We start from the raw sequence: 17,687 nt of genomic DNA, 5'->3' as shown, positions 1-17,687 counted from the left end.
AAAATTGAGTTTGGTTCGTGTTTGGCATGTTTTGGAACTGATCTGGGCATCGGTGCGTCGCACCTCCTCCTTGGTGCGCCGCACCAAAGTATAGTTGAGGTTTCTGGGCAAAAAATGCGCCGCACCCCTCACTTGGTGCGCCGCACCTGCATTTTGGTGCGTCGCACCTATCCTCCAGAAACTCGCTTACCTTGTTTCGATCGTAACTTTTGATCCGTAAGTCCGTTTTAGGTGTATGACCTATCGTTAGAATCGCATGAGAGTCTAGTTTCTCTTAGTATCATCCTTTTTATGAGAAGCTATCACCATTTTTTCCCGAGTCCCTCGTTTCTCCAATCGTGTATCCGACGTCCAACCTTGGGGTGTCTTGTAATGACCTAGGGTGACTTATAATGTAACGTAATCCATAATGTGATGATTTAATGTGATATAATAGGTTTGTGACCGTTGTGCTCCCCGCTTATCCGCTTAGTCACCTTCTACCAACGCTTAAAGCAAAGGTGAGTTTCGTAGCCCCTACGTTTACGTTATTTGGGGTGGAAAGTGTACTCGTTTGTTAAATGCTTGTTAGTTGATATGCTTGATTATGATATTAAACGAGATGATGGTTACTTACTTGTTTTGCTTGTTCACGGGATTGCATGTGTTATGATTACGCATTGTTCATCATGTAAGTCGTGCCGGTTTATTACGCATTATTTATTATGTAAGTCGTGCCAGGAATGTATTTTTACGCATTGTTTATCATGTAAGTTGTGCCGGTTACTACGCATTATTCATTATGTGAGTCGTGTCAGGAAACGTATTTTATGCATTGTTCATCATGTAAGTCGTGCCGGTTATCAATATTGTTAAACGTTGACTTGCGTTGATTTGTGTGGACATGATTAGGTATACTAATCCTCGTGTAACGTTAACGGTTGCTATCCCGACACATTTGATCTCTTTATCTAAACCTACGAACTCACCAACTTTATGTTGACACGTTTTAGTACACTTTTCAGGTGATCAGGTAATTGGAAGACGTGTCGGTTGATGATTGATGGTTTGCATGCTAGGATTGGACTTGGACTTACTGTGGATCTGTGATTCATTATCCCCGCTTATGGGTTATGCTTAGGATCATATGCCATCTTTTGTACTCTCTTTTGTAAACGTTTGATGGTCGTGCTCCTTATGCATTTTTGAATGGTCATAGACTTGTATTTGATTAAACTGTATGGATTACCAATCCTTTTAATGCATCTAGATTTGTCTCTACTTAATTTCCATGTCATGCTGTGCTTTTCTTGTGATATCCCATTATTCCGCCTTGTTGGGGTGTTACAGAATGGTATTAGAGCCGTGGTTGTAGAGAATTAGGTGGATCGACCTAACCTATAGCCATTGCACCCACATTTCATAATTAGCATGCATGATAGGAAATTTTGTGTGCAACGTGAATTGTATGGTGCATAAAACTTGTTTAAACGGAGTTTGAAGGTTTCTTATGACTTGATTGTTATGTGATGACTTGATGGATGTATATGTTAGTGTTGGGATACACCGTGACTTATCGAACGTTAACGTATAATCTTATAGTTTACCGTTTAACCCTAGCAAAGTGAAATGAGGGTATTAACGGAGAATGACATTCGGTAACCCTAGAGGTGCCTTATCAACAAATTTATGGTTATCCTATGTCATATAAAAGTTAATGGTCTCGTGGATTGCGCATTGTGGATGAAGTATAGTAGGAAACCCGGTATGCTTAATGAGTATTGGGTAGGTGGAGGGTTAGCCGCTGGTACACCCTGTATACATACCCGACCAATACTTAGAGAGCATAACGGAACCGAGTCTTGACATCCATTCAATATATTAACGGTGTGGAGGGTTAGCCGCTGGTACACCCTGTATACAAACACTTTTAATGTGTTAAATGTTGAAGTTAAGACTTGGACTATGCTTCACCCGCCTTGTCATGACCTGACCTATTTTATTTTATGTTGAATGATTCGTGACACCTCAAGATCTGCAGGGTTGTCAACCCAATAGATGTTGACACCTCAAGGTTGTCAACCATCTATTGGTGGATCTCTCAGATCTGCAAGGTCCTCTATCTTCATCTTGTTTGTTTCCAAATCCGGTATTAGAGAGAAAGACCCAGGTACCGTTTTGGTACATGGTCACATGTCTTCAATCTTCTTGATCAACACGTGTCTTTGGGACCTCTCTTCTTATCTTCATTTTCCCGCCCATATTTGACTTACAAATATAACGGTGAGTCATTGAACTTATCCTTTAACTTGAAGATAATATCGATCGCTGAGAGATCGCTGGAAAAGCTACTCGCTGAAGAAAAGACTTGCTGAGTCTCTCAGCGAATCCATAACTCAACAGCCACTTCTTTCTTTCTTCTTTTAGTTATTTCCAATTGATATTATCTATATCTATACTATCTTATAATAATTATCACTTTTTCTCTTATAAAAGTGTTAGATAGAAAATTATCATTTTATCCTTAATAAATTAATTCACACCATTAATCCATTATCTTCTAAATTATATCTACTATCACTTTACATCAATTACATTTACACAAATTATTTACACAGTTGCACCTACCATAAACAACACCACCACGGCCGCTGTCACCACCGCCAATCGCCGTCACCACCAAACGCCGCCGCATCGCACGGGTACAATGCTAATTAAGATAAAACGTTCTCAACTTTGTTTTTATTAAGTTGAATATATACTAAAAAAGAGAATTACATATTATTTTAAAACTTTACGGTAATAATCCTCAAACAAATAATTTAACAAACATAAAAATGTCAAACTCTTCAAGATTTATTCTTTTTATCGATGGAAAGCTTGGAATAAAGCATTAGCTAGCTAGCTAGTGAACCCAAAGATTTCTAGCTTTCAATCACCATGTACAATAAAAATGAGCTCAAAAGATGCCAATCTTTTCAAAGCTGATGGCCTCATCATCTCTTGTTTTATGGTTAAAGTCTTCTTTTAAATGTTTTCTAAAACCATATAAACTGATAATACTAAAAATAAAATAAAATACGAATCATTTAAAGATCTAAAAAGGAAAAAAAAAAAAAATTGTCAAAAGATTTTTGAGGATAGGCCACCACAACTCCACATAAATTTGCATGTGCATATTTTTTTTTTATTGGAATAGCAAGTTAATAACCGGTTATTATTAATTAGCATTCGAGATATCATAGTATCATCCAAGTGAATTGTATGTAGAGGACGAACCACGCATACTTGAGATGAAATCTAAGGATCTCGAGAACCTTCCCTAATAATCCACTCCTACAAATGTAGAAAGTAAGATTCGATCCCTGGTAGATTTTATCAAAGTCTTACCAGTCGGCCACCAAGACATTAGCCATATTATTTAATATTTTTTTTTGGGAACAGCGAGTAAATAGTTAGTAATTACAGTGACATCCAATTGGGTCGTATGCAGAGTTCGAACCACGCATGCGTGGGATGAAGGTTGAAAACCCTTCCAAAAATTCATATTTTCACAAATGTAAGAAGTGAGATTTGAATTATGATGAATCTTCTCAAAATAGTAAAGTTATCATATAATCGTATAAAAATATACCAACAAGATTTTTTTGACTAACAATAAAACAATCTGGAAAAGAAACTATATTTAAACAATTAAGATATAATAATTTGAAAATGCCAATAAACCAACTTGTAAATTGGTCGTTAATCTATAGTATATTATAAAAAGAATAACCCTTTTTATTTTTGGTAATGTTGAAAATATGTAATATTTTCACTTAATACCCCTTAAAATACTTTCATATACATTATGCTCTTAACATTAATGATTAAATTACACTGACAGTCATTTATCATTTAAAATATGTTCATTAACCTTTTACATCAATTATATACACAACTCACCGCCGCTCCACCACCAACAGTCGTCCAACCATCACGCCGTCGCCACCACAACCGCCGCCGCATAGCGCGGGTACCGTGCTAGTATTTTGTAATAAAAATATAAATAAATATGTATAAATAACTGAAATTGAAAAAATATACGAGTACATCGGATGAAAACATACGGACCATAGACTAATATAGTACAATACGAGTAGTAGTATAGGTAGGTATGCATATTTATGTAGAATGAAACTAAATCATATATATATATATATATATATATATGCACCCACAACCACACACAAGTACTACTCTATGGATTATCCAAGCTGCTTCATGTGGTTATTGTCTCTCTTTATAATATCTATCTATGTTTTCGTTATCTCCGGCCGTCGTAACTCTCGGCTTCCACCGGGTCCTTATCCATTTCCGGTCATCGGGAACCTGTTACAGCTAGGCAACAAACCCCATCGTTCACTTGCCACACTTTCCAAACGTTATGGTCCAATAATGTCACTTAAGCTTGGAAGTAAAACAGCCATAGTTGTTTCATCACCTGATATGGCAAAAGAGTTATTTCAAACAAATGACCTTTTATTTTCTAGCCGATCTGTTCCCAACACTCTACGGTTGATGGACCGCCATAAATACTCTATGGTCTTTCTGCCAGCTGGAGAACAATGGCGAAGACTGCGAAGAATAACGAGAGAATATTTGTTTTCTGGACAATGTTTAGATGCTACGCAACAACTACGTATGGAAAAGGTACTAGCTAGTTAATTACTGTTTGCTAACAAGTGTGCGTGTGACTAATATGTCGAAAATTTTGTACGGATGTTTTGGAGAAAGATGGTGTTATTCTAGATTTTTTAGTTTTGCAAAATATATACGAGTATTATTATTTCAAAACCATTAAAAAAAGTCGAAGACTGGTGTAAGTCAAATTATTTCAAAACCACCAAAAAAGTTAAAAAGTTCTCCCATCTGTACGAATTTTTCAAAAATGTTTGCTAAATCCAATTTTTATGACATATTACTCATATTTGGGGACATGAGGCAAAACAACTAATTTTCGATCTACTAGTGAAACTTTTTGAAAAAGATAGTATGAGACAAAAAGAAAATATTTATATTGATTGATGTATTTGTCAGATGCTGAGTATGTATATGATTAGCAAGAATTTTATGACTAATATTTTGTAGACACGCTATATTTTACTTTTGGCGAAATGAATATTTCACTTGAAAATAGATACCTGGCTGGAATTGAACTTTACTTGCTTTGCTATCTCTAAGCAAAGAGCATGTTAATTTGTAGATAAATGTTAAACTGAACTTTAATTTGTATGGCTATGCAAGAAGTGTATAGTAATTAGAAAGATACCCACACAATGGGTGCAGTGACGACTGTTTGTAATGGTGGCGGCATCGAGTGGTATATATAATTGATTTAAAGTTATCTGATGTAAAGAGGTAGTAGAATATCATAGATTCATAGAAGATTATGAACTGATGGCGTAGATTAATTTATTAAAAGTATCTTGATAAATTTTCATATCCCAAAAGTGTGATTTTCAACAACGGATGTAATCTTTATAAAGTAGCATAAAAGTGTAGATAATAGTGTTGGGTTTAAATGTTCAACAATGGTTAAGTCATGAGTTCAAGTCTCAATTGTGCCAAAATTTGGGGCAAAGGAGTTTCATTATGCGGGAATGAAGATGAGTGACTGTTAAGTGATCCCAATTTTTGGTTTCAAAATAAATGCTCAAATTATCTCATGATTATACTTGTATAGGTGCATGAATGGTTGAATAAATATCCCATTTGATTATTTTGTAGGTGCATGAGCTTCTAGATCATGTTAGTCAATGTTGTATAAATGAAAAGGCTGTGAACATAGGTGGAGCTGCATTTACCACAACTATTAACATTTTATCCAACTTGATCTTCTCTATGGATTTATGTCAATACGTTTCCTCGGAAACTCAAGAATTTAAGGACGCGGTTTGGGGTGTGATGGAAGTTGGTGGAAAGCCGAACTTGGTAGACTATTTTCCTATCCTTGAACCCTTAGATCCACAAGGCTTAAGAAGACAAGGACATGTTTACTTTCAAAAGTTATATGGTATTTTTGACAGGATCATCGATCAACGATTGGAAACTAGAGCGAGTTCATCGGCGTATGAATCTGGTAAATCAACAAAAAGCGATGTTTTGGATCTGCTGCTTAACCTTATCAACGTCAAAGATGAATCAAATTTTAGTCGAACTGGCCTAACACATTTATTGGGGGTAAGTAAATACATTAGCACATATTAGTCAGACTAAACTTGTGTGTATATAGAAGAATGAATTGTACAAAAATGATCATTTCTAAATATTATTTATAGGATTTGTTTATTGCCGGAGTTGATACAACATCAACCACGTTCGAATGGGCTATGACAGAGCTCATTCGAAACCCCAAGAAAATGGAGACGGCCCGGTTAGAGATTACAAAACTTATGCAAGGCAGCAACAAACTTATACAAGAAGAAGATATGTCTCAACTCCCTTACTTACAAGCTATAACAAAAGAAACTCTCCGACTATATCCTCCCGCTCCCTTTCTTGTTCCTCACGAAGCCATACATGATGTGGAAGTTAAAGGCTTTGTTGTGCCCAAAAATGCACAAATTCTTTGTAACGTTTGGGCGATTGGACGAGATCCAAACATTTGGTCAGACCCGGAAACATTTATGCCAGAGAGGTTTTTGGAATCCGAGATAGACTATAGAGGCCAAAATTTTGAGCTTATTCCATTTGGTAGCGGGAGGAGAATATGTCCGGGATTGAATATTGCACACAGGATGTTACATGTAATGTTGGGTTCGTTGATTCAAAAGTTTGATTGGAAGCTTGAAGGAGATATGAGAGTTGAAGATATGAATATGGAAGAGAAGTTTGGGCTCACATGTCCAAGAAATGTACCCCTAATGGCCGTTCCAATCAAACTTTGATTGGTTTTCATATCATATTCACTTGTTCAATTAGAATGTACTTGCCTAAAATTATTTATTTGAGTTGGGTGATTAATGTATTTGTGGAATTTAAACTATCATTTGGGCTCTATTAGCAACGTAATGTTAAAACTCATTAGATTAAAGATGTGATTTAGAAACTGATAAACGAAATGTGTTTGACTAATTGGCTTTAATAAACAGCAGGTTACAAGATCCTGTTTTTTTTAAAGGTTTTTCCTAAGTTCATAGTTAACGTCTGATGGCGAGTCAATTTGGGTTATTGTAGTGATCTAACCAAATTTTTCACATGGTTGATTTGAGCCATATTTTTGAACACCTCAAATATAACTTACTGCTACTAGCTAAGCCAACTTAACTAGATCTATACCCGGTCATTAACCGGGTTAAACAAATATTTATATATTTTATAGTTTACGAAAACTTTATTTGAGTTAGTTCATCATTATTAGAATAGAAATAAAATGAAACAAATAATTAGATTCAAGAGATTATATATATATAAAAAATAGAATTAAAGAAAAAAATTATCACTAACGTGACGAAATCTGGATCAAAAAACATTGCATGGTCCTAATAACATGATACATTATACAAGATTAGATATTGAGCTAAGAGATTACAAATGAGTAATGTGTATGAAACCATAAATATTATTTTTGTAATCAGTTGCATATAAAATGTTTTCAACACCCTAACATTATAAAGCTATCAATACTTGATCTAACTCAAAATCCAACTTACCAAAAACAACTAACCCAAAACTAACTCATATGATTTACCAGCCCGCTAACTCATTTGATTCGAAACAACTCATTTGACTAACTTAACTAAAACCAATCAATTTAACCTGTCATCTCTTTTAACCTAAAAACTACCAATTTGATCATGACCTAAAATCAACCCACTTGAAAGCATTAACATGTAAGTCATTTGAGCCCAAAGCAGCCTATCTGACCTGTCAACCCTCCAACCCATTAATTAATCAAGTCGACTCAAGGCCACCCTGATTAACCCGTATAGATCCAGGTTCTAAATTGAAATTTATAATGGGTCGAGTTAGGGTTCAAGCTTTTCTTTATGTTAATTCCCCAACTCTACCAAGCTTGTCAGGTCAACCCGCCAATCCAAAAATCCTAATTATTACCGACGAACTCTACCTAAAACCATAACATTTCACCTGCCAACTTGGCAACCCACTTGACCTAAAAAATAACTCATTTGACTCACTTGATTTAAAACCAACCTACTTAAATGCATTAACATTAAGCCTACTTGAATGAAACCATTTTTTTTTACAAGTCAACCCGCCAACCCATGTATTAATCAGGGGGTCGCTGGATTGAGTTTTTTACCATGAAACTTTTAATGGATTGGGTTTGGGCCAAAGATTCTCAACCCACCAATTACACCTGAGTCTACCTGATTGACAGCATTGCTATAAAGCATATAAGCCGGTCTTAAATTATTAAATTTGAAAGATAATAATTCTACCACATTACCCATATCCTTACCAATTGGTCGTATTTAGGTAATTTCAAATTTGAACCCGATTAAAATTCTCACTCCCAAACTTGGACCTAGAGCCGCTAAATTCCGACTTATTGGGTATTGGGGCCAAAAATAATCGGGGATTCTTTAACTTTATTTTTGTTTTTTTTTTGAAATCCTTTTACTTACTATATATATTTATCTGGTTTTTCTTAAACTTTTTACTTAATATAATCGGGGATTCGTTATTTTATTTATGTTTTTGAAATCCTTTTAGCCTTATACCCATTTGATATTGAATGAAAAAAAGTAAAAGGGTAAAAACCCTCAGTTCCCATGTACAGTTTAGTACCTAGAACATACATCCACAAAACTCATGTCTAGTGTCTTACAATTCTCACACATAAATCATAAGATGTAGTTTCTCCACTTACTTTTGACAAATTTCAAACATATAACATTCCATGCCTCTATCAATTCTTTATTCTGTTTTTAGCTTCTAGGATTTGTTCTTATTATTAGTTTATTATTTTTTTTTCGAGAACATTTTATCATTAACTTTGATATGAGTATTTAGTTATGAATCAAATCCAATTATTGTATCTTTGAATTTATTACATACTATAATAAAGGAGTATCATGTGAACAATATTTTTTTGTCTTTATCTGCATTTTAAATATAAATAAGAGATTTAGCAAATATGAAACAAAGAACAGACTTGGTAGAGTGGTTGGTGTCTATGCCTGGAGGTCACGAGAACATTTTATCATTAACTTTGATATGAGTATTTATTATTATTTATTTTAATAATAAATATTGACACTTTGGCCCCTCTTTTTTTTTTCTTTTTTTTTTTTTTCTCTCCTGTTTCTTTTTTATTATTTAACTCCATAACTTTATATAATTTACGGCTTTTTTTTTTAACTTTTCCAATATTTTGTTTTTTATACCTTTATTACATTTAACATTTTTTTATAACTTTTTAAAATATTATATATTTTGGTATGTACTGTTTTTTTGTTTCTTTTTTAAAATTTTTTTGTTCCATTATATATCATTCGTACTTTTTTAAACATTGGTTTTCATTATTTTTTCAAATGTAACATTTTTTTTATATAACTTTTTCATTTGGTTTTCGTATTCTTTTTTGTCTTTTTGGTTTTCTTCTTTATCTTTTTTCTTTAGTATATTCTTTTTGTATTTTTTTAACATTTGGTTTTCAATATTTCTTATCGCTCATAAATTTGTGGTTTTTTTATCCTACCAATAAACATAAACGCTTCAAAACCCCTAAAATGTTTGAATGTGCATTTGAGATTAAAAGTCTCAGCTCAAAAAAGCTCCTAAAAGCCCCTAAAATGTCTTTAAAATAAAACATTGTGTAAGAATGGTTGAAATACAAGCTCTAGCTCCTAGCCACATCATCAAGCTTTAGCTCCAAACTCCTAGCTACAGCCCTAGCTCGAATCTTTTCTACCAAACATACCCTAAAACTTAGTTAAAGTCTAAAAGTTTATGTTTTCTATCTATACACTAAAAAACATCATAAATATTAATGAAATCCTATATACAATATGTATGTTAGAATGTTATGCATTTGTTAAAACACCCCAGGCATGCTGGAACGTCTTTCTCATAAGCTTTTGTTACCTCCACCTATCATTAGAACATTCTTAAAAAGTTATTAACTAACTTCAAGTAAAAAAAAACACTAACATAAATAAGGATTGTTGACAACAAAAATTGGTATATAATATCAATGTATGCATGTAAATGTCCAGACAACTTCAGGAAATGCAAATCTTCTCACTACAACATTTGTCAAACTTTAATAGGCAAGATTTCTAATGTAATGGTATAATAATAGTTACATTAAATATCAAAAAAGATTTACCATAGTTAGATATCATAGTTGACTTTCAATTTAGATGGTCTAGATTGATTTGTAGGTTTATTTTTAATGGCTTAGATTAAAAGTAATCTTTTTTTTTCTCTCTTTATAGTGGTAGTCATATATATATATATAATTGGAGATGATCCCATGGTTATGACTATCATATCTTCCCCTATCTCTTGGTAAACATTAAACAACCGTTGTTAGTTACTTTTTAATATGATACAAATGATTAAAAAAATGTGTTTGTATTTTTTTTAATTGTGAGAAATTAAAAAGAAAAAGAAAAATATTAACTCTTTTGTTTGATTTAAGAGAAGTAGGAAGTAGATAAAAGCTGAAAAGCCATCTTTGAAAAGAAAAGAAATAATCAAAGAAAAGCCTTATTATGGTTTTTATAACAAAAATGAATATGACTTGTGAGTGTGTAACCTGTACCAAAAATGTAATTAACCTAACAAAATATTTATTATATAGTAAAATCAAGACACTATTATTTTTCTTCTCTCACAAATTTCAATTAAAGGGAATAAAAACATGATAGTATATATATATATATATATATATTTGTTTTTAAAAAAGAAAACGCCATCATATAATACTCATATGTGTTGTAAGTGTGTAATATTGTGAGAGGAGATGTAAGTATGTGTTGTGTCTTTGCGTGTCTGGTAAACGATATAAAGGGCGTTTTGGACTTTTCTTATATCTTAGTTCGTGTAACTTTCAACTTGAAGGGGATAATTTTTATAAGGTAATAGAAAAGTAGAGAAGAGATGAAGATCTCTCGGGAAATTATAAATCCTCCTAATTAAACCTTCTAAAAATCTTTCTAGCTATAAGATCATGACATGTCCCAAAATCAAGAGTAGAAATTAGGAAAGAGAGTTAGTAGAATCCACTTATCACGATTTGAAAGTTTTAAGAGGATATTTAAGAGGATTTTTAGGAGGATTAATCATTTTCCATATCTTAATACGGAAAAAATTGAGGGATGGGAGGGATGGGCCTAACGTGTTAGCCTAATATACCCTTAGCCCGATCACATATATTTCTTGGTCTACCTGGGTCAGTCCAATGGCCCAAATTAACAAAATAAATAGTTACAGATAAATGGAGGTGCAGAGTGCAGACTGCAGAGAACTGAAAAGAACCAGGGGGGTCATTTCTAATTCTATAAACACTAGTTTGTCTGCAAAAGGGTTTATCAGTAGTCTCCTTATTTCCTGCAAGGTAGACATCCCATCTCTTATGATACATACCATATATACATATACATATACTGCTGTACCCATCATTTTCCCTTATATATTATAATATAATGGTACTGGGTTTAGTCTAATATGTTGAATTTTATGTTAATTAGTGTTAGCTTTAATTATTTGTTGTTTAAGAACCCATCATCAGAAGATAAACAAATACTATTTCTCTAGGATTATATATATATATATATATATATATTTTAAGGAAAGTAGCTGTAGCAATGTTGATATTTTAGTGGACTAAGATGACTGAAGCTTATAAATTGCAACACAGAAAAAGTTTACATGTTGGTAATTAATACTATTGTTTTCTGTGTGTGCTTAGGTTCATGCTTTTGTAATATTTTTTCGGTTTCTTGTTAGACTCTATAATTATATCTATTTTTTAGATTTTTGTTAGTTTAGTTGCTTCATGGTGGTATTTAACTATATTTCGGAATTTATAGTATTAATTCTCATTAAAGTCATGCTATTCTGTGTGTTATAGTATGTTTGTTGATGTGGATGTGGAAACTTATATGGATGTCTGGTGGAAATTTATAAGGATGCCATTTTTTGTTCTCTTACGAGCTTGGGTAATCCCACTCGTTTTGCGAGCAGACTAATCTCATGGCAACTTGCTTTGCAAGCCCAGAGTCATAGCCGGTGAACCTCTATGGCCGCTAAAGGGTTTATGCCAAGGATAGAACTTGTGACCTCTACATTAAGAGACATGAGTCTCTGCCAATGGACCACCACCTTAGTGGTTAAAAGATGCCACTTTTGCAAAGGAACTACTGGTTACATACAATAAGGATATTAGAAACCTAAATACATACAATAGATGTGTTATAAGTTAGACACATATAACATACTTCCTTTTATAGTTGAATATTGATACGAACCCATCCCATAATAGGCTTGTATCATGCCCTAGCTAGGTGTAGAACTCACTCTTAAAAGCTAGCTCAAAGAAGGAAGGGACACCTTGATTTATAAACCACCAACCAATCTCATACTTGACCAATGTGGGATCATATCAGTACCCCACCCTTTGAAGAGCCAACATCCTCGTTAGTCACGGCTATGTTGGTCACGGTTGGCACCCTTCTCCTCGGGTCCAAGCCACCACTCCATAGGCCACCACTCCGAGCATTGGAACCTCGAAAGGTAGGGCTGGCTCTGATACCAATTGATATGTATCTGACTGAATTATAACAGCAAACAAGCAACAAAACACGACACCAAATAATAGTAACAGATATCAGCAACGAAAACACTAAGAACAGAACAAGTTCAAACACAAATAAGTCGTATGAACTCAGCTGTAACAATTGATAGATAATCTGGATAGGCTCCAGTAACCTGGTTGTCTGGATTAATGCCCCAGCGGCCCTAACTTCCGAAGAACAATTAATAATAATCTCCACACCTAAAAACCGTGGCCTAATGGCCTTATTTAACCAAGTTGTCTAACCCTGGTGAACAAGATATTCCAGCATTTATCTCTATAACAAAATTCTTGATATTCTCTGCTTGTTGCAATATATTACTGAAGTCGAATTTATGTTTGCTGCTTGAATAATAGTTTCTTGGTAATTAACCACCTATATATGGTACCTGTTTCAGTTTTATATTTAATCCTCTATATGTTCTTACTAGGTTTTATGCTTCCAAACAGATGAATATCATTCACAAGAAGCTTTTTCCATTCAAACACTCAAAAATGTTTATCTTTCGATAAGACGTGTATATAAGCAATTCCAAAACACATCGTAAACCTCTTTGCAGCACATTGGTACTTAATTGGGTGCTAATTCAATAAGTCCCATATGAACCCTAATTCATTTTGCCACCTCTACTCACGTTTGCCAACATTTATAAACTGTACTTTAATGAATATTTCAGATAGTAAATTTGTAATTTAGTTCATATAGAAATGATATGTGAGCATTTCATAATCTTATGGTGCTAACTTTTTCCTGTTTTCTAGAATAATGAACTGCTCTCAACTTGGCTAGGGTTTGTCCAGGAATAACTTTCTGTTCAAATTCACTTATTTGGTTTTTGTTTATTTCCAGGATTTGAATTAAAATCTCCGAGAGTTGGAAATTTGATTAGCTTGTTGCAATGTCATTACAGTGTACTGGATTAAGTTTGGTGTCATTCTCACCATCCAATTATGCTAAGAATACTGTGCTAAAAGCTCCTTTTTCATTTCAAAAGCTTTCTGTTACTAACATTCATTTGACGAGGTCACCTATTCAGGTAAAATCTCGCTTTTTCAGTTTAAATTTATTTGTTATGCACTAGCTTTGCTGTCAGTTTTCTGCCTAATTACTTCTGAACGGGTCAAATCTGGTTATGTATTTTCTCAAATGGTTCAATTGGGTTAAAAGGTGGAAAGTCGCCCTAAATTTTATTTTTAATGCCAACAACCTTTTAAATCCTTTTGTTAATAGGTTGGAATTGTTATTGTGATAATATCGTTTTTGTGATCAAAGTACACTATGTTGCAAAAGTATTTTAACAAATGGACAAATAAGCTTTTTTGTGGGTTGTCCCAACCTGACCCGGCCCGTTTCAACCCCACACTAAACATGATACGTTTCAATCTGAACTCGTTTTGACCCATTATCTGACCTGCCATTCTTGCAACTTCTAATATATATAATTGGAATTGGAATGTGTAAACAGGATGGAAGATTGAGAACGAGTTTGAGAGCTTCTAATGTTGAAGTCTTGGATGTAAATGATGATGAAAATAAAAGAGTAAAAAATTCAAATGAGAATGATCTAATTGATGATAATGATGATGATGATAGTGATTTTGAAATGGATGAGGATGAGAGGAAAGATTTCAGGAAGAAGATTAGACAAATGATTGAAATGAACCCTGAAATTGAAGCAGAAGTTGATCCTGAAGAAAAGAGGAAAAAGATGCAAAAGCTTTTGGCTGATTACCCACTTGTTGTAGATGAAGATGATCCTGATTGGCCCGAAGATGCTGATGGATGGGGTTTCAATTTTAGTCAGTTTTTTGATAAAATGAGTGTCAAGAATGTTAAAAAAGATAATGATGATGATGATGATGATGGTTACAATAGTGATAAGGAAGTTAATTGGCAAGATATTCGGGCCATAAAAGACATTACTTCTGCAGAATGGGAGGAAACTGTATTTTCGGACCTTAGCCCCCTGGTTGTTCTTGTGCATAATCGTTACAGAAGGTTAGTGTCTTTGTTATGTGTTCTCTAGGTTGCCTCTTTCATGAAGCAGGTTTAGTTTGTACGTATTATTCCTATCATCTATTCATGTTAACCTTCCACTAGAGGTAATAAAGTGGGCTGTTTGCCTGGTTGGGCAATGGGTCAAATTGGATTGCTTTCAATAGTTTCCGAATAGGTCCGGTGAGAATGAGCCACAAACATTTGTTGTCCCTTTCTTATATGAAAAGTTTTGTGTACATAAACCATGTAATTGCATCAATAAACTAGTTTTCCATTTTATTTTTTTTTATAAAAAAATAAAATGATTTAGGAGGTTATAAACTTATAATCATTAAAAGTACACGTTAGGCAACTCTCATTCGTTTGAGTCATTTGTCATGTTTCCCATTTAGCTACTTTCTACTAGAGGTCGCAGAGTGGGTCGGACAGGTCAGATGACCCTTTAAACATTTATGAATGATATTATGATTACATAATAAATGTTATTGCATATACAATCTATACTTTTCAAATAAAAATGTTATATAGGAGGTAAGCATTACAATTACACTTTTGTGAACTGCCAACTCCCTTTAGCCATGTGACACAATTCCGTCTTAGCCAACTAGTTTGGTTGTTCTATTTAACCTGCTAGGGATAAGTGGTAAACCTTTTTGACCTGCTCATATTTAAACGGATGAAAATTGCCATTTTTTGCGTTAAAATCGCTCAACTTATTGTTGCATTATTGTCATTCATGCTTCTAATGGAAGTGGTAGTATTTATTTTGATAGTAGTTTTGGACTGTCCAGAGTCGTTTTGCTTTTGATTAGAGACGGAAAAGGTATGTGAGTGAGGTAATAGGTTAAAATGAAAACAGTTGAATTTTGATAAACTTCTCTACGGGTCAAATCAGGCAAGGCATCTTTGGTTGACCCAACACACTTCCTCCAAATTCTTTTTTATCTATATAAAAGCATGATCAAGGGGTTTGTTTGCATCGAATGTACACTTTGGTGACTTTCGACCCATTTCGTTTTTGGCTAAGTTTTTTTTACTGTTCCTATCTGACCATTTGTGTGTGAAACGTAACACAAATCATAAATTTCTGTAAGGGTTAGCTGCTCTATATATAAGGAGGCGCAAATATCTAATGAACATCTAGTAGTTATTGTAATTACTTTATAGCATTAGCTGCTCTAAATTATTTTCCGCAGAAAAACTACAGAGATATTACAATTACTCTATAGCTAATTTGATTTTTGGCCTAATGGGCCTGCACAAAATACAATGGCAACAAGAAAACAAAGTGTGATTTTTATAGCTTGAGTTGAAACTTGAAAGCTGGTATAAATGAAAATGATGGTTAACTTTTAATTTATATCAGGCCAAAGGAAAATGAAATGGTTCGTGATCATTTGGAGAAAGCCATACAGCTTATATGGGATTGCAGGATACCATCACCAAGAGTAAGCAAAATTTCATCCCTCTCATGTATGATAGAGTTGAGATTGTGTAAGAACTTTAAATGTAGTGAGAACGATCAAATGCACAAATAAAAGAGTAAAAATGGTGGCTGCAGTATTTACAAATAAGCCATTTTGATTTTTCATGTTTTTCCAATACATATGCATTTTTATGCATTTTATTGTGCTCTTCTTACTTTGTTCTCACCCTATATAAGTCTGATTTAATCTCTATCATATGCATGCATATTATTTATTTGTGTCTACATATTGCTGAACATATATCATCTGTTTTCACAGTGTGTTGCAATAGATGCTGTTGTCGAGTGTGACCTAGTGTCAACACTGGGAGTTTCCGTGTTTCCTGAGCTCATATTTACAAAAACCGGGAAAATCTTACATCGTGAAAAAGGTACTAATTATTATAAGTTTAAAGTAAATGCATGAATTATTGCCTCACTTTCTATCTATTATGGAAGGAAATTTGTTTCGTAATCTTGGATAGAAAATTACTTTTAGTTTAACCCTAATTATTTTATTACTGCTCTCTTTTCTGTTTTCCTCTTTATTATAATTACATTTGCATTGTCGGTTTAGATTGATGGCACAGTAAGTAGTTACTATAAAAAATTTGTCCTATTGTGAAAAGTTAGACTGGTGTGTGGTATGAGTTTCTGAAAAGGATCATTAATTATGTTTTGTTTGTGTTCAGAAATAAGAACAGCAGATGAATTGTCAAAGATTATGGCCTTCTTTTATTATGGAGGCGCAAAGCCACCTTGCCTTAAGACCTCTGTGACCATGAATGATGCAATCCCTGGTTACACCACGAAGAAGTAGACGTACAAGTTCATGATGAATTAGTACAACCTAAATCAGCAATCATGCAACCATGACTTCTACTTTCAGATAGAAAAAGTTGTGTAATTATGTATCAGGAAATTTTTGAAAATGTATTTACTCAGCGTATATGTATGTATCATATTTGGTTAGCTAGTCAGTTGCTGAAATTAACTCAATCAAACACATGTTTTTAAGATAAGATTAAATATAGGCAAACCAAAATGATACATGACATCCCATTTTTGTCAATTATATTAGATTATATTTGATATGTGTTATAGTATGGGGTTCTTAGTGTAATTATCTACTTTATATATACTAGTCATCTTGTAATCGTATTGGTAACATATATACAAAACATTCTTTTTTTCTTCTTTTTTTTGGGGGGCATCCTTTTTCTTCTTCCTCACAAAGGCTGCAGCCTTCTTCCCCACAAAGACAACTGCTTTTACTCTATATTACCATAACATATATACAAAACATCCTTTTTTTCTTCTTTTTTTTGGGGGGTGGGCATCCTTTTTCTTCTTCCTCACAAAGGTTGCAGCCTTCTTCCCCACAAAGACAACTGCTTTCACTCTATATTACCATGGTTACGCTTGCAGCCATTACC

At 33.6% G+C, this 17,687-nt stretch overlaps 2 protein-coding genes across 2 annotated transcripts; both read left to right on the top strand.

Moving 5' to 3' along the window:
* Positions 1 to 4,202: 4,202 nt before the first annotated feature.
* Positions 4,203 to 7,006, top strand: LOC122587293 (cytochrome P450 76T24-like). Its single transcript, XM_043759419.1, has 3 exons — positions 4,203 to 4,671; positions 5,749 to 6,201; positions 6,300 to 7,006. The coding sequence occupies exons 1-3, from the start codon at positions 4,222 to 4,224 to the stop codon at positions 6,906 to 6,908; spliced, it is 1,512 nt and encodes a 503-aa protein (XP_043615354.1). The 5' UTR covers positions 4,203 to 4,221; the 3' UTR covers positions 6,909 to 7,006.
* A 4,434-nt stretch (positions 7,007 to 11,440) lies between these two features.
* Positions 11,441 to 17,308, top strand: LOC122588938 (thioredoxin-like fold domain-containing protein MRL7L, chloroplastic). Its single transcript, XM_043761158.1, has 6 exons — positions 11,441 to 11,548; positions 13,638 to 13,824; positions 14,254 to 14,786; positions 16,153 to 16,234; positions 16,532 to 16,643; positions 16,944 to 17,308. The coding sequence occupies exons 2-6, from the start codon at positions 13,687 to 13,689 to the stop codon at positions 17,069 to 17,071; spliced, it is 993 nt and encodes a 330-aa protein (XP_043617093.1). The 5' UTR covers positions 11,441 to 11,548; positions 13,638 to 13,686; the 3' UTR covers positions 17,072 to 17,308.
* Positions 17,309 to 17,687: the final 379 nt, after the last annotated feature.

The sequence above is a fragment of the Erigeron canadensis genome, chromosome 2 (genome assembly GCF_010389155.1).
Source record: "Erigeron canadensis isolate Cc75 chromosome 2, C_canadensis_v1, whole genome shotgun sequence".
Taxonomy (NCBI): domain Eukaryota; kingdom Viridiplantae; phylum Streptophyta; class Magnoliopsida; order Asterales; family Asteraceae; genus Erigeron; species Erigeron canadensis.
The sequence above is the reverse complement of the archived record's forward strand: the minus strand, read 5'-3'. Positions and strand labels throughout refer to the sequence as shown.